The sequence below is a fragment of the Hemiscyllium ocellatum genome, chromosome 39, assembly GCF_020745735.1.
Source record: "Hemiscyllium ocellatum isolate sHemOce1 chromosome 39, sHemOce1.pat.X.cur, whole genome shotgun sequence".
Lineage (NCBI taxonomy): Eukaryota > Metazoa > Chordata > Chondrichthyes > Orectolobiformes > Hemiscylliidae > Hemiscyllium > Hemiscyllium ocellatum.
Genome location: NC_083439.1, coordinates 39804793 through 39831463, shown reverse-complemented (window position 1 = coordinate 39831463; position 26671 = coordinate 39804793). Strand labels below are relative to the sequence as shown.

The 26671-nt window shown below is 42.6% G+C and overlaps 1 protein-coding gene across 2 annotated transcripts in view; it reads right to left on the bottom strand.

Annotated features, from left to right (window-relative positions):
• Window positions 1-11246: 11246 nt before the first annotated feature.
• lrrk1 (leucine-rich repeat kinase 1) overlaps window positions 11247-26671 on the bottom strand; it is a 242398-nt gene continuing 226973 nt past the window's right edge. For both annotated transcript variants that reach the window (XM_060853361.1, XM_060853362.1), the window contains one exon: window positions 11247-20070. In XM_060853361.1, the coding sequence (XP_060709344.1) occupies window positions 19893-20070 (178 nt within the window). In that variant the 3' untranslated portion in view covers window positions 11247-19892. The remainder of the gene's footprint in view (window positions 20071-26671) is intronic.

Below are 26671 nucleotides of genomic sequence, written 5' to 3'. Positions count from 1 at the left end.
CGCCATAACAGCTTGTGGGGCACTCCTTTTCCTAGTGAGATATGCTAAATATTTGCCTGGCTTGTTACCAGGCTCGTATAACCTTTGCGTTGCAAAAGCCAGCTCCTTCTTTGCCATTTGCACAGAAATCAATGCAGACTGCAGCGCCGTAATCCTCTGTAGTCTAATCAACGAGGGTCTGTCAAAGTAGGTCTTCTCGGCTGTCGTCAACCGTGCTTCAAGGAGATGCTGCTGCTCACACTTCAGCTGCTTCCTCCTGGCGGAATATGAAATAACTAATCCACTAGCATAGGCTTTGGCAGTTTCCCAAAGGACGGATGGACGACCAACTTAATTTAATGTCTAGGAACACCCGAGAGTGATACTCCATAAATTTATTATCCTTGAGGATAAAGGGGTCCATTCACCAGTACCTCAAACCCACTGTAATGTCCTTAATCTTAACCATAAGGTACACTGGATCAGAAATGGTAATATTACCAATCGTACAAGATGCCACTAAATCCAAGATTGCTGCAAGGGTCAGAAAAAAAATCAATCCTAGTGTGACATCTGTGCCATTGGAGAAAAACATAACATAACCTGTAGGATGGAGATGCCTCCAGACGTCCACCAACCTAACTCCACACACAGACCCAGTAACTGTTTAGTTTGTATAGAGGGTATCAGGGGGCCTTTGGGTAACCTATCTACTGTGGGATCCATGAGACAGTTAAAATCTCCCCCTATAATGATGTGCCAGGACTTGAGGCTGGTCAGTTCAGAAAAACATCTTCCAAAAATTTAAGGGGATGAGTTGGAGGGCAATAAACATTTAAAACACTATATTCTTCCCCATTTATCAATGCTTTAAGAATTTAGTCTTTAAAACATTCCAACAACTTAAATGGGAGATTCTTCCTAAACAATATAGCCACATCCGTACTTCTGGTGAAGAAATAAGCTTGGTCAAAGCCATTCTGCTGTAATTTCAAATGCTCCTTGTCATCATAGTGTGTCTCCTGTAACAAAGCAACATCCACCTTCACTTTTCTAAGACTCAAGAGTATCTTCTTCCTCTTAATTGGTGAGTGATTTTCCCCTGATATTCCAGGTACACCATTTAATCAAGTCATTAGCCATAATCTTCTGCAATAACATTTAAATTCCAGAGAGGAGGAACCCGAACCACAAATCGCTGACCCTTAGTGTCACATGATCCACCAAATATAAAGACTTTTGAACAAAACCACTACATTTAACAAACCTACAAAACTATTAAAAATTAAAAACAATGAAACAAACCAACATATAAAGCGCCAACAGCACTGAGTAGGGAAACTCGCCCCCTACCCAAAGGGGGCAACTACTCATCCTAAACTGCCTATAGGTTGGCATCTAAAGATGGTTTGCAAAAAAAAAGGGATTTGAACTGGGGTAAGATAGATTTTAAGAAAATAAGGCACAATCTGACCAAAATAGACTGAAAAATAGATTGGAGGGTAAAATCTACAGCACAACAGTGGGCCCTTGATGTTGCGCTGCCCTGTGAAACCATTCAGTAGTCCATCTAACCTGCATCATTCCATTCTCGTCCATATGCCTATCCAGTGACCATTTAAATGCCTATAAAGTTGGCGAGTCTACTATTAAAGCAGGCAATGCATTCCATACCCCTACTATTCAATTTAAAGCTATTTCCCCTCATGTTAGTCATCACCATCCTTGGATAAAGGCTCTCACTGTCTACCCGATCTAACCCTTTGACTATCTTATATGTCTCAACCTTTTTCTCTCTAATGAAAACAGCCTCAAGTCCCTCAACCTTTCCTCGTAAGACCTTCCCTCCATACCAGGTAACATGTTAGTAAATCTCGTCTGAACCCTTTCCAAAGCTTCCACATCCTTCCTATAATGTGGTGACCAGAACTGCACACCAGTTCTGTACAGTTTTGTACAGCTGCAGCATGACCTCATGGTTCCGAAACCCGATCCCTCTCCTAAAAAAAAGCTAACACACCTTATACCTTCTTAACAACCCTATCAACCTGAGTGGAAACTTTGAGGAATCTACGTACACGGACACAGAGATCTCTCTGCTCACCTACGCTGCCAAGAATCTTAACATTCGCCTGAACTCTGCATTCCTGTTACTCCTTCCAAAGTGAATCACTTCACACTTTTCCACATTAACCTCCATTTACTACTTCTCAGCCCAGCTCTGCAGCTTACCTATGTCCTTCTGTAACCTAAAACATCCTTTGGCACAATCCACAACTCTACCGATCTCAGTGTCATCCTCAAATTTAGCCCTCATCTAAATCATTTATAAAAATGACAAACAACAATGGCCCCAAAACAGATCCTTGTGGTACCCCATTAGTAAATGTAGGAGAAACCAATCTAGAGAATCCTGCTTGATGTCTAGGAATATTCAGGATTGGATAAAAAGGAAAAGAGAGGCAATTAACAAGTACAAAGGGAGTAAAAGTGGAGGCCCAAGTGCAGTATAGAAAATGCAGGGGACCCCAAGACAGTAATTAGGAGAACAAAGAGGGAGAATGAGTAAAGCAGGGCTGGGGAGAATACCAAGATACTCTACAGGTATATTAAAATGGCAAAGAATAACCAGAGGAAGAGTAGGGCCTATTACGGTCAAACAGGGCTATCTGTGTGTGAAGTCAAAGGACATTGAGAGAACATTAAATGAGCATTTCACATCTGTCTTCACTCAAGAGAAGGAGGGTACAAGTACAGAATTTGAGAAGATGGACAGTGAAGTTCTTGAGTAGATGAATAAAAGAAGTAAGTATTAGACATTTTGGCAGATTTAAAAGTGAACAAATCCTCAGTCCTGATGAGTTGTATTCCAGGATGCAATGGGAAACAAGGGAGGACATTACAAAGTCCTGACCAAATTTTCTCTGACCAAAGGGGAGGCCCATACGATTGGAAGACAGCTAATATGGTTCCACTTTCCAAGAAGGGTGGTAGGGATAGACAAGGAAACTATAGACCAATGAATCTAGCATCAATGGCCGAGAAACTATTGGGGAAAATAGTGAAGAGAAAAATTAATCTCCATTTTGGTCAAGGTTTGATCAAGGATATTCAGATTGGCTTTGTCAGAGGGATGTCTTGCTGAATAAATCTGATGGAATTTTTTCGAGGAGGTGATCAAATCTTTCAAATCTTTGAATAAGGACAGGGCAATTGATGTACTTTATATGGATTTCAGTGAGGCCTTTGATGAGGTCCCACTTTTAAAGAAGGTAAAAGCTCATTGAACCCATGGTAATTTGGCAAATGCTGTTTGTTAGGTATGTTAATGACATACATCTGAATGCAAGAGGTATAATTAATTAAGTACAAAAATAGTGAGGTGAATAGTGATAGTGACAGTGAGGAGGATAGTCTTAGGCTACAGTCTGATATTAAACAACTAGTAAGTTAAGCAGAGCAATGGCAGATTGAATTTAAACCTGATAATAAGGATTTACGCAGTGAGTGGTAGGCTCTAAGGAGGATTGAGGAACAAAGGGACCTTGGTATTCAAGTCCATAGATTCCTGAAGGTATCAATTGTTTGCAATATTTGTAAGTGATGTACAGAGGCTCTGCGATTATCCAGCATTCAATTATCTGAAGTTTGGATTATATGGCAAGATACATCAATTGCCTGTCCTCATTCAAAGATTTGAAAGATTTGATCACCTCCTCGAAAAATTCCATCAGATTTATTCAGCAAGACATCCCTCTGACAAAGCCAATCTGAATATCCTTGATCAAACCTTGACCAAAATGGAGATTAATTTTCCTCTTCACTATTTTCCCCAATAGTTTCTCGGCCATTGATGCTAGATTCATTGGTCTATAGTTTCCTTGTCTATCTCTACCACCCTTCTTGATAGGCGGCACAATGGCACAGTGGTTAGCACTGCTGCCTCAGAGCACCAGAGACCCGGGTTCAATTCCCATCTCAGGCGACTGACTGTGTGGAGTTTGCACATTCTCCCCGTGTCTGCGTGGGTTTCCTCCGGTTTCCTCCCACAGTCACAAAGATGTGCGGGGCAGGTGAATTGGCCATGCTAAATTGCCCGTAGTGTTAGGTAAGGAGTATATGTATGGGTGGGTTGTGGGTCGGTGTGGACTTGTTGGGCTGAAGGGCCTGTTTCCATACTGTAAGTAATCTAATCGCAAGGTCCTAATGCTTGGCTAAACCGTGATATCTGGCATTTGATTATCCAAATGTTCAATTATCTGACAAAATACTTCCTGCCCAATGTTGTTTGGATAATCAAGGTTCCTCTGTGGATAGTAAGTAAGTAAGTTTGCAGATAACACAAAGATTGGCAGGTGTGATAGTGAGGGGGATGTGAGGTTACAGAAAGGTCAGGTGGATAGATCAGTGGTGGATGGAATTTAATCCTGATAAATGTGAGGTGATGTAATTTGGATCAGAGAACAAGACCAGTGACTACTCAATGAATGTCCGGACAATAGGAAGCTCAGAGAAACCGAGGAATCTTGGCATACTTGCCCAAAGATCCCTGAAGGTAGCAGGACAGGTAATGGGGTAGTTGCCTTTATCAGTTGTGGCATAGCTTATAAGAGCAGAGAGGTCATCTGGAGCTGTACAGAACTTTGGTTGGACAACAGCTAGAATATTTTGTGCAATTCTGATCACCATACTAAAGGGAAGGCGCGGCAGCATTGGAGAGGGTGCAGAGGAAATTCACAGGATGTTGTCTGGGTTGGAGGATTTCAGCTATGAAGAAAGGTTGGATAAGCTCAGGAAAGCACAGAAGATTGAGTGGAGACCTGATAGAGGTGTATAAGAAAATGAAAGGGATGGACAAGGTGAATGGAAGGCAGTTGTTCCCCTTAGTTGAAAGGTCAATAACAACTTTGTTTCATATTCAAGTAAAAGGCATGAGAATTTGAGGAAAGGTTTTCTCATGCAGATGATGGTGGATATCTGGAATGTACAGTAGTTGAGGCAGGAAATCTCAAAATCTTTGAAAAGATACTTAGGTGAACAGTTGAAATGTCATAGCATTAGAGGCTATGGGCATAGTGTAGAAAAAATGGGATGAGTGCAGGTAAAAAATGAGGTCTGCAGATGCTGGAGATCACAGCTGCAAATGTGTTGCTGGTCAAAGCACAGCAGGTTAGGCAGCATCTCAGGAATAGAGAATTCGACGTTTCGAGCATGAGCCCTTCATCAGGAATAAGAGAGAGAGAGCCAAGCAGGCTGAGATAAAAGGTAGGGAGGAGGGACTAGGGGGAGGGGCGATGGAGGTGGGATAGGTGGAAGGAGGTCAAGGCGAGGGTGATAGGCCGGAGTGGGGTGGGGGCGGAGAGGTCAGGAAGAGGATTGCAGGTTAGGAGGGCGGTGCTGAGTTGAGGGAACCGACTGAGACAAGGTGGGGGGAGGGGAAATGAGGAAGCTGGAGAAATCTGAATTCATACCTTGTGGTTGGAGGGTTCCCAGGCGGAAGATGAGGCGCTCCTCCTCCAGCCGTCGTGTAGTTGTGTTCTGCCGGTGGAGGAGTCCAAGGACCTGCATGTCCTCGGTGGAGTGGGAGGGGGAGTTAAAGTGTTGAGCCACGGGGTGATTGGGTTGGTTGGTTCGGGCGGCCCAGAGGTGTTCTCTGAAGCGTTCCGCAAGTAAGCGGCCTGTCTCACCAATATAGAGGAGGCCACATCGGGTGCAGCGGATGCAATAGATGATGTGTGTGGAGGTACAGGTGAACTTGTGGCGGATATGGAAGGATCCCTTGGGGCCTTGGAGGGAAGTGAGTGTGGAGGTGTGGGCGCAAGTTTTACATTTCCTGCGGTTGCAGGGGAAGGTGCCGGGGGTGGAGGTTGGGTTGGTGGGGGGTGTGGATCTGACAAGGGAGTCACGAAGGGAGTGGTCCTTGCGGAACGCTGATAGGGGAGGGGAGGGAAATATATCCTTGGTGGTGGGGTCCGTTTGGAGGTGGCGGAAATGGCGGCGGATAATACGTTGTATGCGCAGGTTGGTGGGGTGGTAGGTGAGAACCAGTGGGGTTCTGTCTTGGTGGCGGTTGGAGGAGCGGGGCTCAAGGGCGGAGGAGCGGGAAGTGGAGGAGATGCGGTGGAGGGCTCCTTCTTCAAGGACCGCAGATTCCCCCCAGACGTGATCGACGATGCCCTCCACCGCATCTCCTCCACTTCCCGCTCCTCCGCCCTTGAGCCCCGCTCCTCCAACCGCCACCAAGACAGAACCCCACTGGTTCTCACCTACCACCCCACCAACCTGCGCATACAACGTATTATCCGCCGCCATTTCCGCCACCTCCAAACGGACCCCACCACCAAGGATATATTTCCCTCCCCTCCCCTATCAGCGTTCCGCAAGGACCACTCCCTTCGTGACTCCCTTGTCAGATCCACACCCCCCACCAACCCAACCTCCACCCCCGGCACCTTCCCCTGCAACCGCAGGAAATGTAAAACTTGCGCCCACACCTCCACACTCACTTCCCTCCAAGGCCCCAAGGGATCCTTCCATATCCGCCACAAGTTCACCTGTACCTCCACACACATCATCTATTGCATCCGCTGCACCCGATGTGGCCTCCTCTATATTGGTGAGACAGGCCGCTTACTTGCGGAACGCTTCAGAGAACACCTCTGGGCCGCCCGAACCAACCAACCCAATCACCCCGTGGCTCAACACTTTAACTCCCCCTCCCACTCCACCGAGGACATGCAGGTCCTTGGACTCCTCCACCGGCAGAACACAACTACACGACGGCTGGAGGAGGAGCGCCTCATCTTCCGCCTGGGAACCCTCCAACCACAAGGTATGAATTCAGATTTCTCCAGCTTCCTCATTTCCCCTCCCCCCACCTTGTCTCAGTCGGTTCCCTCAACTCAGCACCGCCCTCCTAACCTGCAATCCTCTTCCTGACCTCTCCGCCCCCACCCCACTCCGGCCTATCACCCTCGCCTTGACCTCCTTCCACCTATCCCACCTCCATCGCCCCTCCCCCTAGTCCCTCCTCCCTACCTTTTATCTCAGCCTGCTTGGCTCTCTCTCTCTTATTCCTGATGAAGGGCTCATGCTCGAAACGTCGAATTCTCTATTCCTGAGATGCTGCCTAACCTGCTGTGCTTTGACCAGCAACACATGAGTGCAGGTAATCAAATATATGGTACAGACTTGATGGACCGAAGCCTCTCTAGTACGATGTGATTGTGTGAATATTGGTGAGGGAATCAATTACAGCAGCAAAGAGGGCTGTACTGAGGCCAACACTGTTTGATGTTTACAACAGCAACCATAGCATTGAAATTATGGGAGCTACAGAATCAACTTTACAGCCACAATGTTTAGGATACTGCATTTGGGGTAATCAGTATCTGAGGTCCCTTATCTTTAGGGTTCATTGTGTTTGGGGAAGTTGGAGTTTGGGGTTCCTTGAATTTGGAAACCTTAGTTTGTGATAATATCAGAGCTTGGGGATGATGAGTTTGGGATTCCTTGTGTTTGGGAATGTGATGTTATTTTGGAGATATTATTAAAGACTTGATTGAGGCCTTTAATAAAGGACACCAGTTCTGCAATTCCGCAGTAAATTTGGAAGCAGGTGGATCCCTGTATCAGGATGCAATTCAGGTTTGTCTTTCATCTCTGAAAACGTTATGTCAACAGCAAGTGTGAGAAAGTTTTTAAAAATTGTTTGAGATAAATATGGATGGCAGGAGAGAATATTAAGTCTGAAAATCTCAAGTTTGGCTGGATTTTGAGTTGGATGGATTTATTTTTAAACAATTCAGATGTGAGTACTTGGCTGCTTGTAGAATGTCCATGTCATGTATTGCACATCGGCTTTGGAATCTGCTTAAACTCTGAACATATTCCGAACAGTAGGTTACTAACTAATCCCAGATGCTGGATCTGATGAGTGTGCCCTTTGTTTGATTACCAAGTGGAGTGTTATGTTCAATTCCAATCAGAATTTTAATGCTGAAGAAAATTGGAATCATATTTCATAACTAGAGATTTAAAAAGCTATTACTTTGTGAATTATTAACTAGATTAAGTTCCCACAAAATGCCATTGTTTCTCAACCGGACAAAGCTCAAATAAAAAATAAATACAAGTATAGAAAGCTGCCCTGAGGAATAAATACTGGAATGGCTCAGCTGCATTGGTTATTGCACTATAATATTGGGTTATTCTCTTTCAGTTAATGGGAATTATCCAGATTAATCTAACCTTCCCTTCTCATCTTGCAAAGTGGACTTGCTCCAAATTGCATGTAGTTTGAGATATAGTACTCTGTCATAGGTCAGAGATATCAATGAGCTCGTCAGTTAAAGTCTGACTGGTGAACAAGAACTCAGTGAAGGTGGAAAGATGGTGAGTGAAGACTGGGAGAAAGTGAGTACTTTCATGTACATGGGGATGGTGGCAGAAGATGGAAGTGTGGAAAATGGAGGAGACATCCGAATGCAAAGGCGTGTTATATGGTGAAAAGGTATTGCTGAAATTGAAAGGAAGAATCTCTAAGGTAGCTGTGAAAAGATTTACATGGATGTTGCTAGGGTTAGAAGATTTAAGCCATAGGGAGAGATTGACTAGGCCAAAGCTGTTTTCCCTGGAGCATTAGAGACTAAGGGGTGACCTTATAGAGGGGCATGGATAGGATAAATAAACAAAGTCTTTTCCCTGGGGTGGGGGAGTCCAGAACTAGAGGGTATAGATTTAGGGTGAGTGGGGAAAGATATTAAAGAGACCTAAGGGGCAACCTTTTGACGCAGAGTATGGTACGTGTATGGAATTAGCTGCCAGAGGAAGTGGTGGAGGCTGGTACAACTGCAACATTTAAAATGCATCTGGATAGGTAAATGAATAGGAAGGGCTTGGAGGGATATGGGCCAAGTGCTGGCAGGTGGGACTAGATTGGGTTGGGATATCTGGTCAGCATGGGCGGTTGGACCGAAGGGTCTGTTTCCATGGTGTACATCTATATGATTGTCCTTGTTATATTGTACAGTAACATGGGCAACAAGAAAAGGAAAGATATGTAGATACAATTGAGGTGTAAATGCTGAGATGGATGGGTAGAGTGAGGAGAAAGAAGATTAGGATATCAGTGAAGGGTGTAGAAATACCAACCAAAGTAACCGTGGAGATGGAGATGGGATTCCAAGAAGATGGGGAAGATAGTAAAAGTACAGGTAGAAAGATGTGGTGGATATTTAATAACTTGTAGGATTGGAAAAGGAATGTATGGTCACAAGAGGTGATGGATAAAGTTAACAGGAAGAGTAGGCCATTCAGCCTGCTCACCATTTAAATAGATCATAGCTAACCTTTTACTTCAATGCTTTTCAAATGCCCAATGATCCAGCAGCAGCAATCACCATGACTGAATCTTAAGCTCCACTAACTGTAAGATGGGATTGGAACCCATGCTCCAGAGCATCAGCCTGGGACCTCAGCTATACTGCTACAGTGACATTGCATTGTCCTCCTGTGGGCATTATCATGTCTCCCTCTCTCTCTGTCTATCTCTTGCTCCCTGTCCTTGTCTTTTCTATGCTTTTCTTTTTTTTAAAAAAAGAAAAGCATTTGTATCACCGATAGTCACAGGTGAGGTGCCAGAAGATGGAGGTCGGATAACGTGGTGCCACTGTTTAAGAAGGGTGGTAAGGACAAGGCAGGGAATTATAGACCAGTGAGCCTGACGTCAGTGGTGGGGAACTTGTTGGAGGGAATCCTGAGGATGTACATGTATTTCGAAAGGCAAGGACTGATTAGGGATAGTCAACATGGCTTTGAGTGTGGGAAATCATGTCTCACAAACTTGATTGCATTTTTTGAGGAAGTAACAAGGAGAATTGATCAGGGCAGAGTGGTAGATGTGATCTATATGGACTTCAGTAAGGTGTTCGACAAGGTTCCCCACGGGAGACTGATTAGCAAGGTTAAATCTCACTGAATACAGGGAGAACTAGCCATTTGGATACAGAACTGGCTCAAAGGTAGAAGACAGAGGGTGGTGGTGGTGGGTTGTTTTACAGACTGGAGGCCTGTGACCAGTGGAGTGCCACAAGGATCGGTGCTGGGTCCTCTACTTTTTGTCATTTACATATGATTTGGATACGAACATAAGAGGTACAGTTAGTAAGTTTACAGGTGACACCAAAATTGGAGGTGTAGTGTTCAGCGAAGAAGGTTACCTCAGATTACAACGGGATCTTGATCAGGTGGGTCAATGGGCCGAGAAGTGGCAGATGCAGTTTAATTTAGATAAAAGCAAGGTGCTGCGTTTTGGGAAAGCAAATCTTAGCAGGACCTTTACACTTAATGGTAAGGTCGTAGGGAGTGCTGCTGAACAATGAGACCTTGGTGTGCAGATTCATAGCTCCTTGAAAGTGGAGTCGCAGGTAGATAGGATAGTGAAGAAGGCATTTGGTATGCCTTCCTTTATTGATCAGAGTATTGAGTACAGGAGTTGGGAGATCATGTTTCAGCTGTACAGGACATTGGTTAGGCCACTGTTGGAATATTACGTGCAATTCTGGTCTCCATCCTATCTGAAAGATTTTGTGAAACTGGAAAGGGTTCAGATAAGATTTACAAGGATGTTGCCAGGGTTGAAGGATTTGAGCTATAGGGAGAGGTTGAACAGGCTGGGGCTGTTTTCCCTGGAGCGTTGGAGGCTGAGGGGTGACCTTATAGAGGTTTACTCTTTCAATGATGATCACTGAGAATTGTGGAGACCCCAAGTAAAATGGGAGCAAAAAAGAGGAAATGGTCTCGAATGAAGGGGCTGAATATAACATAGCCAAAGTTGGTGATGCTTAAAGGTAGGTGAGAATTCACCTTAAATAAATAGGTAAAAGTTTGACAGTTGATGAATAATATGAGAAAATGTGGGATTAACCACCTTGGGAAGAGTAGAAATGCAAAACATTATTTAAATTGTGAAAAACTGCAGAATGCTGCAGCACAAAGGGATCTCAAGGTAGTTGAATTAAATCACAATAAGTTAATATGCACATGATTAAGAAGGCAAATGGAATGATTTTTACACAGAAGAATTATAACAATAGGAAAGTTTGTTATAACAGTACACATTGGTGAGAATACTTTTATGATACTGTTGAGGCCACAAATGTTTAGAGAAAAGTTCAAAAATCTCATGTTTTACTGTCAAAAACATGACACAAGATTTCAAGTTTTTATACGAAAACAAGTTTTATTCCATATAAAAAGTGAAGCAAAACAAATACCATTATCAATATAACTATTTATGCTACTTTTGAGTAGCTCCCAAGATTACCCTTACCTTATGAAGTCTTGAAGATTTAGTCACTTTGCACCAACCAAAATGCATGCCACAATGCTCCAGAATTTACTTTAATTCTTGATTGGTATTCCTATTGCTCTTGGAAGTAAGATTTTATGAGGGCCCTTTCATTAGCTTTAGGCTATATGGTATTTACTAACAAGGAATTCTTGAGTTTCCTACCACCTCTCCATTTCTTTTCACTGGAGAATACATAAACAAGTTACATTTACTTCAATGAAAGATTTGGAGTTCCAGCTCCATAACAGCCTTGACACGCTTAATTCTGACCTGGTGAGATAAAAATAGGTTAGCTTTTAACTGTAGTTAACTCCAAGTTTGCTTGAAATGATTCATTTGAGATGCCAGCAATTAATTAACTGTCTTTAAACTAAAGGCAAGGCAAGGATTATAAGCAACAGACAGGCAAGTAGAGTTTAGACTAAAATCAAATCAGTTCTGACCTTCTTGAGGAGCTGAGCAGACTAGATGGGCCATTTGCTGCACTCTAACATTCTTATTTTCATACAAGGACAGTTTGATATAAAGTGTTTACAAAATGAGATGTTTAATGTGATAAATAGTTAAGTCAAACATAAAAGTGAAACATACTTCAAAATGTAATCACTGCTTTGGCCTTGGGTGCAATATTGCAGATAGTACTGGACTTCAGAAGTCTTTGCAAAGCTTGAGAAAATATTGATATTAGATTAGATTAGCCACAGTGTGGAAACAGGCCCTTTGGCCCAACCAGTCCACACCGACCCTCTGAAGAGTAACCCACCAAGATCCACTTCCCCTAATGCACCTAACACTATGGCCAATTTAGCATTGCCAATTCATTTGACTTGTACATCTTTGGACTGTGGGTGGAAACTGGGGCACCCGGAGAAGACACATGAAGAATGTGCAAACGCCACACAGTCGCCTGAGGCTGGAAGTGAACCTGGGACCCTGGAGCTGTGAAGCAGCAGTGCTAACCACTGAGCCACCGTGCTGCCCCAAGATCTAACTAGGAATGCAGGACTTCAGTTATGATATGGGTTAGAAATTGAGGACTGTTTCCCAAAGAACAGAAATGATCTGGAAATGATCTAATAGAGAATAAGATGATGAGGGGTTTTCATTAAGAAAAATAATTCACGCTGGTGATTAGCTGAGTAAGTGCAGGTCATGTATTTAATATCATTGGACGAAGATCTAGTAGGAGGAGAATTGCTTCACTTCACTGTCAGGAACTTGAAGTCTTTACATAAAAAAATGACGGAAGCAGGTTTGATAAATAATTTTAAAATGATAGTTTAAAAACGTGATAACAACAATTCATTTTTAAAAAACAATGTTAACTGCTGTCTTTGAAGCAGTGAACGTCACTGATAACACCAATTTGTTTAAGAAGTCAGCAATGGTCCTTTAAGATTAGCGCAATCATAACAAAGACAGAAGTCACACAACACTAAGTTTTTGTCCAACAGGCTTATTTAAAACACAAGCATTCAGAATGTAGCCTTTTGTCAGATGATGTAGGGGCTGTGCACCAAAAAGCTTGTGATTTCAAATATACCTGTTGGACAATAACCTGGTGTTGTGTGACTTCTGACATTAGGAGAAAGTGAGGACTGCAGATGCTGGAGATCAGAGCTGAAAAATGTGTTGCTGGAAAAGCGCAGCAGGTCAGGCAGCATCCAAGGAGCAGGACAATCGACGTTTCGGGCATAAACCCTTCTTCAGGAATAGTGGCTTCTGACATTGTCCACTCAGTCCATTACCAGCACCTCCACATCATAATCACCACATCTCTGGATGAAGGAGGCATTACTAGTTGTGGGGAATGAGATTCAAGGGTTCAGGTGTCAACAGGGAAGTATTTAGGAAACAATGATCACAGTATCACAAGGTTTAGATTAGCTCCAGTACTTTGGCTCCATGTAAATATGATGCAGTGACATTGGATTTTTTTAGATTAGATTCCCTTACAGTGTGGAAATAGGCCCTTCTGCCCAAACAGTACATACCGACCCTCTGAAGAGTAACCCACCCAGACCCACTTCCCTCTGACTAATGCACCTAACATGATGAGGCTGAAAGCGAACCTGGGACCCTGGTGCTGTGAGGCAGCCGTGCTAACCACTGAGCCAATGTGCCACCCTCCAAGGATCAATCACTGTCCTTGCAAATTTTAAACAGTAAATGTTCAAAATGTAGCAGCTACATTTTACATTTCCGATTGGACAAAAGCTTATTTTTGGCCACTGAATAATGCTCATTTTAAGAAGCTTTCAGGTCCTGAATATGAATTATTCATGAAAAGTAGAACATTTGTATTAAAACTGAGGGAACAGATTACATCTCTTGGGATGGTCTATAAATCATTCCGTTCACTGCAGAAAACCATAAGTGTTAAGGAAGCCTTATTGACATTCAGGAAATATCTGATCAAATTCAATTACATCTGGTATCAGTTATATCCATGTTTAAATAGCTAAATTTGAAGAATGTGTTTATTCAAAGCTCAATAAATATATCTTGATAGAATTCATAAGAGGAAACATACTGCTGGAATGGCCAGCAATATCACCCCCTCTCCTCACTGCATAACCTGTTCCACATACTTGCTTTCCACACAATCCTGTTCCATTATGAGTGACTGCAGAAAAATCCAGAACAACAACAGATTTGGAAATTCAACAGGAAATGTAAATTACACAATAAAGGAATGTCTCAATCTAACATTAGACTCTTGTAGCAGTTTTCTAGACATTAGAATAGAATAGAATCCCTACAGTGTGGAAACAGGCCCTTCAGCCCAACAAGTCCACATCAACCTAGACCTCTTCCTTTAACCTCTACTTACCCCTGACTAATGCACCTAACATACACACCCCTGAATACCATGGGCAATTCAGCATGACCAATTCACCTAACCTGTACATCTTTGAACTGTGGTAGGAAACCAGAGCACCTGGAGGAAACCCACACAGACAAGGGGAGAATATACAAACTCCACACAAACAGTCTCCCAAGGCTGGAATCGAACCTGGGTCCCTGGAGCTGTGAGGCACCAGTGCCAAAAATCCTTTACTGCCATTTAAGTACCCTTTTGGAAATGTACACAAGTCATAAAGTCCTACAGCTTTAGAGAGGGTGCAGAAGAGATTTATCAGGATGCTGTCTGGACTGGAGGGCATGTCTTATGATGTAAGGTAGAGAGATCTAGGACTTTTCTCATGGGAGCGAAGAAGAATGAGATGTGACTTGATAGAGTTGTACAAAACATATATAGAGTGGATAGCCAGAGACTTTTTCCCGGGGCAGAAATGGCTATCACAAGGGGCATAATTTTAAGGTGACTAGAGGAAGGTTTAGGGGAGATGTCAGTGTTAGGTTGTTTACACAGAGATTGGTGGGTATGTGGAATGTGCTACTAGTGGTGGTGGTCGAGTCAGATACATTAGGGACATTTATGCAACTCTTGGATCGGCACATGGAAGACAGTACAATGAAGGGTATGTAGGTTAGTTTGATCTTAAGGGTAGGATAAAAGGTCGGCACAATATCGATGGGTTGATGAATCAAAGGGTCTGCACTGTACTGTTCTACTCTATGTTCTACAATACTCCAAGTGTGGCCTCACCAATGTCCTGTAAACCTGCAACGTAACCTCCGAACTTCAATACTCAATGCTCTGACTGATGAAGGTCAGTGTACCAAAAAACTTCTTCACTGCCCTCTTTACCTGTGACTCCACTTTCAGAGAACTGTGAACCTGAACTCCAAGATCCCTCTGTTCCATTACACTCCTTAAGGCCCTACCATTCACCTTGATTTGACTTCCCACAATACAACACCTTTGACTTATCTATATTAAACTCCATTTGCCCACTTCTTAGCCCTCTTCCCCAGCTGATCAAGGTCCTCCTGCAATTTCTGATAACCTTCCTCAATGTCTACAATACCACCTACTTTAGTGTCATCAGCAAACTTACTAATCATGCCTTGTACATTCTCATCCAAATCATTGATGAAGATAACAAACAGCAATGGGCTGAGCACTGTCCCGAGACAATCCACTAGTCACAGACCTCCAGTCCAACAAGTACCCTTCCACTATTACCCTCTGCTTTCTACCATCAAACCAATTGTTTATCCAATTTGCCTACTCCCCCTGGATTCCATGAGATCTAACCTTCCAGAACAGCATACCAAATGGAACCTTATGAAAGGCCTTACAGAAATTCACATAGAGTACATCTCCCGCCCTGACCTCATCAACCTTCCGAGTCATTTCATCTCTAAATTTGAGAGGCATTATCTCCTACTCACAATGCCATGGTGACTACTCCTAATCAAAAATGCATGTATATTTTATCCCTCAGATCTTCTCAAGTAACTTACCCACCACAGATATTAAGCTTTACTGGTTTATAGTTTCCAGGCTTTTCTTTGCAGCCCTTCTTGAATAAGGGCAAACCATTCGGTACCCTCCAGTTTTCTGGGTCCTCACCTCTGGCTAACAATGATTCAAAAATATCAGCCAGGGCCATCACAATTTCTACTCTAGCCTCCTGCAGTTTTCTTGGAAATATCTCGTCAGAAACAGGAGATTTACCCACCATCATACATTTTAATGCATCCAACACCTCCTGTACTGTAATTTGTACTGTCCCCAAAAGCATCCCACCCAGACCCACCACCACACCCTATTCCTATAACCTTGCATTTTCCATGGCTCATTCACCTTGCCTACATATCCCTGGACACTTTGAGACAATTTGGCATGCCCAATTCACCAAACCTGCACATCTATGGACTATGTGAGGAAACTGGAGCCCCTGGAGGAAACTCACAGATACAGGAAAAATGTGCAAACTCAATACAGACAATCACCAAAGGCTGGTATAGAACTCAGGTTCCTGGCACTGCGAGGCAGTCGTGCTAACCATTGAGCCACCGTGCCTATTAGTTATAGATTACCATCCTGAAAATGGTTCCTTTACCCCAATTCTCTGATTTCTACTAGTTACCCAGTCCTCTAACGATGCTAATTAATATATTACCCCAACACAATGGGCTCTTATTAAGTAGCTTTATCAAATGCCTTTTAGAAATCCTAATTTATTCCACCTATTGGTTTCCCTTTTGCTATCCTGCTTGGTACCTCCTCAAAGAATAGTAATAAATCTGTTAGGCATGAATACCCTTTCGATTGCTTGATCCTATTATGCATTTCTAAATGCTCTCTACTACATCATTTCTACTGTACTTTAACATCTTCCTTAGAGATGTTAAGCTAACTGGCCTATTGTTACTTCATTTTCTTATCCACCAATTTTTGAATGAGGAAGTTATTTGGGCAGTTTTTCTGTCCTCTGGGAATTTTCCAGATTCTTTCCTCAGCGAGTCGTGAGTTCATGGAATGCCCTGCCAGTAACAGTGGTGGACTCTCCCTCTTTATGGGCATTTAAACGGGCATTGGATAGGCATATGGAGGATAGTGTGCTAGTGTAGGTTAGGTGGGCTTGAATCAGCGCAACATCGAGGGCCGAAGGGCCTGTACTGCGCTGTATTTTTCTATGTTCTATGTTCTATTACTACCAGCACATCTAATTCTGTAGCTACTTCTTTGAGTAACATGGGATGTTACTACTTAGGTCTAGAGGACATATTTGTCTTTAGCTCCATTAGTCTTGCATATTTCTCTTGTGATAAAAATACTGGATTTATTCTTTCCCCATCTTTTGATTACTTTGTTTAGTATTTTGGGAATGTCATTAATGTCCTTTATTATGAAGGTTGATGCAAATTATTTATTCAACTCTTCTGCCATTTTGTGCTTCTCTGTTATTATTTCCCAAGGCTCATTGCCTGAGGAGCCTGTGTTCAGTACAGCTTTTTTTTATTAATCTTTATATTTTTACTGTCTGTTCTTTAATTATTTGCTTGTTTATCCTAATTGTTTATCTTCTCTCTCTTTATTTTTCTTGGATATCTTGTTGGCTTTAAAAACTCTCCCAATCCTCTGGTTTTTCACCACATTGTATACCTTTTCCTTTCCAAATGATTTGATCCTTAACTTCCTTGGTCAACTATGATGGTTTATCCACTTCCTAGAGTCCTCCTTTCTCACTGGGGACTGAATTCCACTTATCATTTTGAAGATACTACCTGTGACACAACGTATCCAATGCTTCCCTTCTGACCATGCAGCACTCTCTCAATACCTTCTCTCCAAAAGTGCAAAGATCCTCAGTACTGCCCCTCAACATTGCCACGTTTCTTCAGTATCACCTCTCTAACAATGCAGCTCTCCTTCAACAGTGCATTTCTCCCTCCTCTTTCCTCAGCACTGACTCTCCATAACAGTACAGTACTCCCTCCATACCATCCGTCCCTGAGCTATGCTCCCTCAGAACATGCCCATCCAACAGTGCAGTGCCCCCTCAGTACTGATCCTTCACTGTTCAGTGTTCCTTTATTACCGACCCTCTGACAGTGTAGCACTCCCTCAGTATTCATGCTCTAACAGTAAGCACTCCCTCAGAGTTAACCCACTGACCCTCCAGTAGCTTACTGAAAGAAGATAGCCAAAATAAGTTACAGTTATTTAAGCCTGCAGAGTAAGCAGAGGAAACGGGAACTCTGAGGGAAAAAAAAGCTCTAAGATTGCACAGGTTCAAACTAGTAAAGTCATCCTAATGGAACTTTGTTGTAAAGAAAGAAATCAGCAAAGTTAGCTCAGAAGTACTGAAAATGCAACCAGTATAGGGGACGGAGTTGCCTACAGTCAAGAGGCATTAAACAAAGAACCTCAGAAAATAGCTGGAACTGAGGAAAATTAAAATTAATTCTAGAGGACTGTGGCATACATTTGGAGAGCTCACAGAGGCAAATAACAGTTTGGATGTGTTTTATAGTGAAAAGGAGCAATTTGAAGTAAACATAGGTTTAACTTGTGTTAAATCTGCTTGTTTTAATTCTTTTAAATAGAATGAAGTTTGTGTTTTTGTTTTAAAACATTAAATCTTGTGGTGTTTTCACTTATTCTTTCATTGGATGTGGGCATCACTGGGTAGGCCAGCATTTATTTTCCATTGCTAATTGCCCAGAGGACAGTTAAGAGTAAACCACATTACTGTGTGTCTGGAGACACATGGTAGCCAGACCAGGTGAGGATGGCAGATTTCCCTCCCTAAAGGACATTAATGAACCAGATGAGCTTTTGTAACAGTTTACATGACCACCATCAGACCTGGTCAGAAGTCACATGATACCAGGTTATAGTCTAACAGGCTTATATGAAATCACAAGCTTTTGGAGTGCTGCTCTGTCATCAGGTGAAGTCCTTTACTTGACAACGAAGCAGTGGTCTGATAGCTTGTGATTTCAAATAAAGCTGTTGACTATAACCTGGTATTGTGAGAGACTTCTGACTTTGTCTTCACCAGTCCAACATAGGCACCTCCACATCATGGCTACAATTGAATCTGAAAATGGGCTCATGAAGAAGCCCATTCCTGAAGAAGGGCTCATGCCCGAAACGTCGATTCTCCTGCACTTTGGATGCTGCCTGACCTGCTGCGCTTTTCCAGCAACACATTTTCAACTCTGATCTCCAGCATCTCACTTTCTCCTCGACAATTGGATCTGCTGTTCATTCCAGATTTGTTTGAATTCAAACTTCATCATCTGCCATGGTGGGATTTGAACCCATGCTCCCAAAACATTTTCCTTGGTCTCTGAATTGTTAGTCCAGTGATATAACAATTGAAGAGAAAACCAACAGTAAACAATCTCTAACCAGATTTAACTAGTAACACTGTTGTTAGGTTTCAAAAAGCCTCAGTAGTTATTTTCCTATCCCTAACTCTAGATGAGACTGTTAACCATGCACAAACTAAAGATCCCTTTGTGGCCCAAACTTTTCTTGGTCTTTTTCATGGTTGAATTTTCTAATCCAATTTCATGTTCAATATCAACAGGACCACTCATCCTCAAATTTGACCCTGTACATGATATTTCTTGGTTTAACCTAAGAAAATTTGCATACAGTAAAAGATAAAACAATTTCTTTAAGATAAAAATATGAAGAAATCCTATGTTCTATCACTACCCCACAAGGTTTCTGAAAGCTGCAACTGACTCTCTCAAAGGTCCAGAACTTCCATTGCTCACTATGTAACTTCTGCATTTAATGCATAATAAATATATTCTTCCCATTTAAACTCTTTGTAGATATCTAAATTTACAGTTCTAAGGATAGAGAAATAGTTGAGTGTCAATGAGAGTAATTAGCAAGATACTGAGATTGGAATCCAAATGTGAAACTTGAATGAAATCCCATTCTGTGCAACAGAAGGTGAAGTGATATCCATCCTTTTCTATAATCACATATGAGCATTTGCCCTCAGTTCTTTTTTTCCTGTACTGTGCATCAAGCTTGCATTGGTTAAGTTCATGAGGAAGACATAGTCAGCTTTGTAGACTCAATCATTTTCCTGTTAAATGAACTATGCTCTGTTCTGCAACTTGCCTCCTCAGTGAGGGTTATGCACCCAGAGGAAGTGAATTGTATTCACAATAGCTACTTTCGCCTGCGCATGCTGACTTCCATTCTTGCCAACTCTTCGTACGACTGATAGAATAGCTTGAATTCTCTGGATCCCCAGGCTCTCCACACATGCAGGTCCCAATCTCTGGTCTCATTCTGAAAGCAGCAGACCACTGTGTCCTTTGCCACAACTGCAGCATCCACGAGTTTTCTGTGGAGTTGAAGTCAGACAGGATATTGTCAGTACTAAAGGCTTTTATCAATGTTTCCAGTTAAATATAAAGCACCAATCTACAATACTGGCAAACAAGGCTGTTGAGAAAAATGGATGCTCTTGAACTCCTAAAAATGTGACAAGTTTAGCTCAGAGGCAGGAAGTGAAAGGTAATGGTTGACTGGTGTTTTGTCACTGAAAAGCGGTTTTCAGTGGGGTTCTGCGGGAATTAATATTGCTTTTTATGGGATAAATTAATGATTGAGTGTACAGTATTTAGAATATCAACAAGGTGGATGGTTGGCAGTTTCAGACAATCTAAACTTTGGCTCAGTGGTTGGCTGTAAGAAAGAAAGCAGGAATAAACAACAAATGGAATTCAATCTGCAGTTGTGTTAGATGATCTATTTGGGAAGGAAAGCAAATAGCAGCTTTATTGTAGTAGTAGCAACGTTTAAGGAATCTTTGGAAAAGGGTGAGCCAGAAAAGCCAATATATATGAAAAGCATAACAGTATTTCAGATAGAGCATGTTCTCTCGGAACCTACAAAGAAAAGGGACATGGCTCGGGATATTCAAGAAAATTCACTCATGATTACTGACTCCACTACAGCAGATTCTGAATATTTTACATCAAAGGGAGAGATATTTCCTTGCTCTTCTAATCAAGGAGGTAGAAGAAGAAAGATACTGGATGAGGTTAGTCATTGACGCTGGCTAATGACATAACTGTCATCCACAAGGTCTAAATGAAGAATGAAAATAAAAATTATTGAGAATAATTAATCTACCCTGAAGTTATAAACAGGCCCCATTATGTAGAGTTGAATTAAAGAGTGACTTTGACAATGGAGAAGTTATAATTGGACTAATGCAACAAATCCTTGCAAAAAGAATTGATATTATCTTAGGGAATGATCTGGCTGGTTCAAAAGTATTGACCTCACAAGGGCATTGGACCAACGATTGGAAGTTAAAGAAACTGAGATTCTACAGGAAATGTCCTGGGTTAATTCCTGCCTATGTTGTAACTAGATCTCAAACTCAGAATTAGACACAAAGAGGAGGAATCTACGCAAACTTGACAGGATGCAAAAATTCAGTTATCTGACAGGGGTGGCATGGTTGCTCAGTGGTTAGCACTGTTGCCTCACAGAGCCAGGGACCTAGGTTTGATTCCAGCCTTGGGCAACCGCCTGTGTGGAGTTTGCACATTCTCCCCATGTCTGCATGGGTCTCCTCCGGATGCTTTGGTTTCCTTCTACAGTCCAAATATGTGTGGGTTAGGTGAACTGGCCATGATAAATTGCCCATAATGTTCAGGAATGTGCAGGCTAGGTGCATTAGTCAGGGGAACTGCAGAGCCATAGGATAGAGGAATGGGTCTGAGTAGGATACTCATTGCAGGGTCGGCTATTTGGGTCAAATAGAAGAAAGTGAGGACTGCAGATGCTGAAAATGTGTTGCTGGAAAAGCGCAGCAGGTCAGGCAGCATCCAAGGGGCAGGAGAATCGATGTTTCGGACATGAGCCCTAACACATTTTCAGCTCTGATCTCCAGCATCTGCAGTCCTCACTTTCTCCTAGAGATTCCTGAAGAAGGGCTCATGCCCGAAACGACGATTCTCCTGCTCCTTGGATGCTGCCTGACCTGTTGCACTTTTTCAACAACACATTTTCAGCAGTATTTGGGTCAAATGGCCTGTTTCTACACTGTAGGGATTCTAAGATGACAGTATTTTCGAAAACTTAAGATAAAAAGATGATAAAGAGAATGAGGCTGACATGTTTAACCCATCTTCTTCGATAGAAATGCTACAGAATGATTGAGTTGAGAGAGCTATATCAAACAGCTCACTCAGAATTTGAATCAGAATTCATACTCGAGTGTAATTAATTAAAAGAGAAAGTGTTCATGAAGTAATGGAGACTGCCTCAAATAACAGCCAATGAGAAATCGTCTGTTGTGAATCTGGGATCGGTTAGCTCAGTTAGTTTCCAATGCAGGGAGACACTAATAGCACAGGTTAATGTTTTGTAATGGCTAAGGTTACCATGAAGGTTCCAATTCTCAACTTTGCCCCTAGGCTGAGGTGTGATGACACTCAGGGCAAACTCACCATCAGTTGCATCATTCTAATCAGAGAGCAGTACTATGGACTTCTGGGACTATGGCAACTTTACCTTTAGTTTCATCTGCGTATCGTAATGCAATATTATAAGTCATACTCATAGAGATGTACAGCACAGAAACAGACCCTTCAGTCCAACCTGTCCATGCTGCCCAGATATCCCAACCTAATCTAGTCCCACTTGCCGGCACCCGGCCCATATCTCTCCAAACCCTTCCTATTCATATACCCAGCCAGATGCCTTTTAAATGTTGCAATTGTACCAGCCTCCACCACTTCCTTTGACAGCTCATTCCATACACATACCATTCTTTGTGTAAAAGGTTGCCCCTTAGGTCTCTTTTATATCTTTCCCCTCTCACCCTAAACCTATGCCTTCTAGTTCTGGACTCCCCCATCCCAGGGAAAAGACTTTGTTTATTTACCCTATCCATGCCCCTCATAATTTTATAAACCTCGATCAGGTCACCCCTCAGCCTCCGATGCTCCAGGGTCCCTATAGCTCAAATCCTCCAACCCTGGCAAAATCTTGTCTGAACCCCTTTCAGGTTTCACAACATTTTTCCAATAGGAAGGAGACCAGAACTGCAAGCAATATTTCAACATTGGCCTAACCAATGTTTTGTACAGCCACAACATGACCTCCCAATTCCTGTACTCAATACTCTGACCAATAAAGAAAAGCATACCAAAGGTCTTTGTTGCTATCCTATCTAACTGCGACTCCACTTTCAAGGAGCTATGAACCTGCACTCCAAGATCTCTTTGTTCAGCAACACTCCCTAGGTAGGACCTTACCATTAACTGTATAGGTCCTGTTAAAGTTTGCTTTCCCAAAATGCAGCACCTCATATTTATCTAAATTAAACTCCATCTGCCATTTCTCAGCTCATTGGCCCATCTGATCAAGATCCTGTTGTACTCTGAGGTAACCCTCTTTGCTGTCCACTGGACCTCCAATTTTGGTGTCATCAGCAAACTTACTAACTATATCTCTTATGCTTACATCCAAGTCATTTATATAAATAACAAAAAGTAGTTGACCCAGCACCAATTCTTGCAGAACTCCACTAGTCATGGGCCTCCAGTCTGAAAAGCAACGCTCTACCACCACCCTCTGTCTTATACCAACGAGCCAGTCCTGTATCCAAGTGGCTAGTTCTTCCTGCATTTTCCATGAGATTTAACGTTACTAACCAGTCTCCCATGGGGAGTCTTTTTGAATGCCTTACTGAAGTCCATATAGATCACAACTACCACTCTCCCCTCATCAATCCTCTTTGTTAATTCTTCATAAAACTCAATCAAGTTTGTGAGACATGATTTACCACAAACAAAGCCATGTTGTTTAATCAGTCCTTGCCTTTCCAAATGTTTATGAAATTCAAATGATAGGTCGCTTATGTATTAGAAAAACACAGGCTAAAATACCAAAACATTTTGATTTGATGAGATTACATATAGAAAGTGTAAAATTTTCCCAGACTTTCCATACATTCAAACATGGATAGGAAGGAACTGCCAATCATCAATTAAAACTAGTGCCCTTAATCCCAATACCACATTTCAAAGAAATATTTAGCAGAGTCTTCATTGGTTGTGTTAGACCACTACCTGAAATTAGCAGTGGAAATAGTTATCTTTGAACAACAATGATCAGTATAGCTTTGTGAGTGGGAGATCATGGCTCTCAAATTTGTTCTTTGATGAAGTGACCAGGAGGGGAGATTGGCAGATGTAGTCTATGTGGATTGCAATAAGGCCTTGGATAATTTTCCACAAGTTAGGCTGCTCTGGAGGGTGAGACTGCATGAAATCCAGGGCAAGCTGGCAAATTGGATACACAATTGGCTTGATGGTAAGAAACGGAGAGTAAAGTAGAAGGATGCTTGTCGGACTGGAGATCTGTGACTAGTGTAGTGCCTCAGGGCCCAATGCTGGGCCCATTGCTGTTTGTTATCCATACCAATGACTTGGATGAGAATGTACAAGGCATGATTAGTAAGTTTGCAGATGACACTAAAATAGGCAGTATCGTGGACAGCGAGGAAGGTTCTCAGAAATTGCAGCAGGACCTTGATCAACTGGGGAGGTGGGCTGAGAAATGGTAAATGGAGTTTGTATGAGGTCTTGCATTTTGGAAAATCAAATCAGGTAGGAGTTTCATGGTGAATGGTAGGGCCTTAAGAAGTGTAGTGGAACAGAGGGACCTTAGGAATTCAGGTGCACAGTTCTCTGAAAGTGGAGTCACAGGTAGACAGAGCAGTGAAGAATGCTTTTGGCACACTGGCTTTCATCAGGCAGGGCACAGTGTATACATGTTGGGAAGTTACGATGCAGTTATATAGGACATTGCTGAGGCCACACATGGAGCATTAGTGTTCAGTTTTGGTCACCTTGTTATAGGAAGGATGTTATTAAACTGGAAACAGGGAAGAAGAAATTTACAAGGATGTTGCCTGGATGCAAGGGTCTGAGTTATTGGGAGAGCTCAGACAAGCTAAGACATTCTTCTTTAGAGAATAGGAAACTGAGGGGAGACGTTAAAGAGCCGGATAAGACCATTAGAGGCATGGATAGGGTGAATGCACTCTGTCTATTTCCCAGGGTTGAGGAATCAAGGACTAGAGGGCATCAGTTTAAGGTTAGAGGGAAAAGAATAAAAGGGAACCTGAGGGGCCCATTTTTTTACACAGAAGATGGTACTCATGTAGAATGAGCTGCCAGCAGAAGTGGTTGAGGCATTTGGGCAAATACATGGACAGGGGAAAGAATTAAAAGGATATGGGCCAAGTGCAGGAAAATGAGTTTGGCGTGGACAGACATTTTTGGTCAGCATGGACCAGTTTGGGCCAAAGGGCCTGTCTCCATGTTGTATGACTCGATCACTTTAGACGATGAGAGGATTTAGAAGCTGAGAGGGTAGCTAGGTAGGAATTCAAAAAATGAGAGCGAGGAGGGGGCATGAAAAAGCCTTGGTGAGAAGGATTAGGGAAAAGCCAAAGCCGTTCTACACATATGTGAGGAAGAAGAGAATGAGCAGAGAGAGAGGGTAGGGCCAATCAGGGATAGTGAGGGACCTTGTGCCTGGCGTCTGAAGAAGTAGGGGAGGCCCTAAATAAGTTTTTTGCTTCAGTATTCACGAGAGAGTGGGACCTTGTTAATAGGCTTGAACAAATTGATATTAAGGATGTGGATGTGCTGGAAATACTGGGAAGCATCAAGATAGATATGTCCCCAGGGCCAGACCAGTTATATCCAAGATTGCTACAGGAAGCAAGGAATGAGGTTGCTGCACCTCTGGTGATGATCTTTGCATCCTCACTCTCCAAGGGAGTAGTACCAGATGTTTGAAGGAGATTAATGTTGTTCCTCTGTTCAAGAGAGGGAATAGGGAAATCCTATGTCTTATGTCCGTGGTAAGCAAGGTACTGGAAAGGATTTGGAGAGGTAGGATTTATGACTATTTGGAAAAACATAGTTTGAATATTGATAGTCAGCATGGCTTTGAGGGGGATAGTCATGCCTCACAGGGCTTATTGAGTTCTTTGAGGATATGGCGAGACAAGTTGACGAAGGTCGAGCAGTGGACGTAGTGTATGTGGATTTCAGTAAGGCATTTGATAAGGCATCTGATAGGCCCTCATAGTAGGCCCTATCAGAACGTTAGGAGGTATGGGATACAGGGAAAACTTGGCTGTTTGGATATGGAATTGGCTGACCGAAAGTCAGCGAGTGGTAGTGGATGGTAAGTATTCCACCTGGAGGTCAGTGACCAGTGGTGTCCCACAGGGATCTGTTCTTGGGTCTCTGCTCTTTGTAGTTTTTATAAATGAAGAAGTGGAAGGGTGGCTTAGTAAGTTTGCCGATATCACAAAGGCCCGTGGTGTTGTAAACAGTGTCGAGAGCGCTGTTTCAGGGTACAGCAAGACATTGACAAGAGGCAGAGCTGGGCTGAGAAGTAGCAGATGGAGATCAACCTGGATAAATACGAAGTGATTTCTTTTGGACGATCGAATTTGAATGCTGAATACAGGGTTAAAGACAGGATTCTTGGCAGTATGGCGAACAGCAGGATATTGAAGGCCATGTACACAGATCCCTCAAAGTTGCCACCCAAGTTGATAGGGCTGTTAAAAGGTATGGTGCTTTGGCTTTCATTAACAGGGGATTGAGTTTAAGAGCTGTGAAGTTTTGTTGAAGCTCTATAGAACCCTGGTTAGACCACACTTGGAATATTGTATCCAGTTCTGGTTGCCACATTACAGGAAGGATGTAAATGACAGGGTGCAGAGGAGATTTACCAGGCTGCTGCCTGGTTTGGAGGGCTTTCTTATGAAAAGAGGTTGACTGAGCTTGGGCTTTTCACGCTGGAGAGAGGAAAGAAGAGAGGTGACTTGATAGAGGTGTAACAAGGTAATAAGAGGCATAATTTGAGTAGATAGCCAGAGACTTTTCCCCACAGCA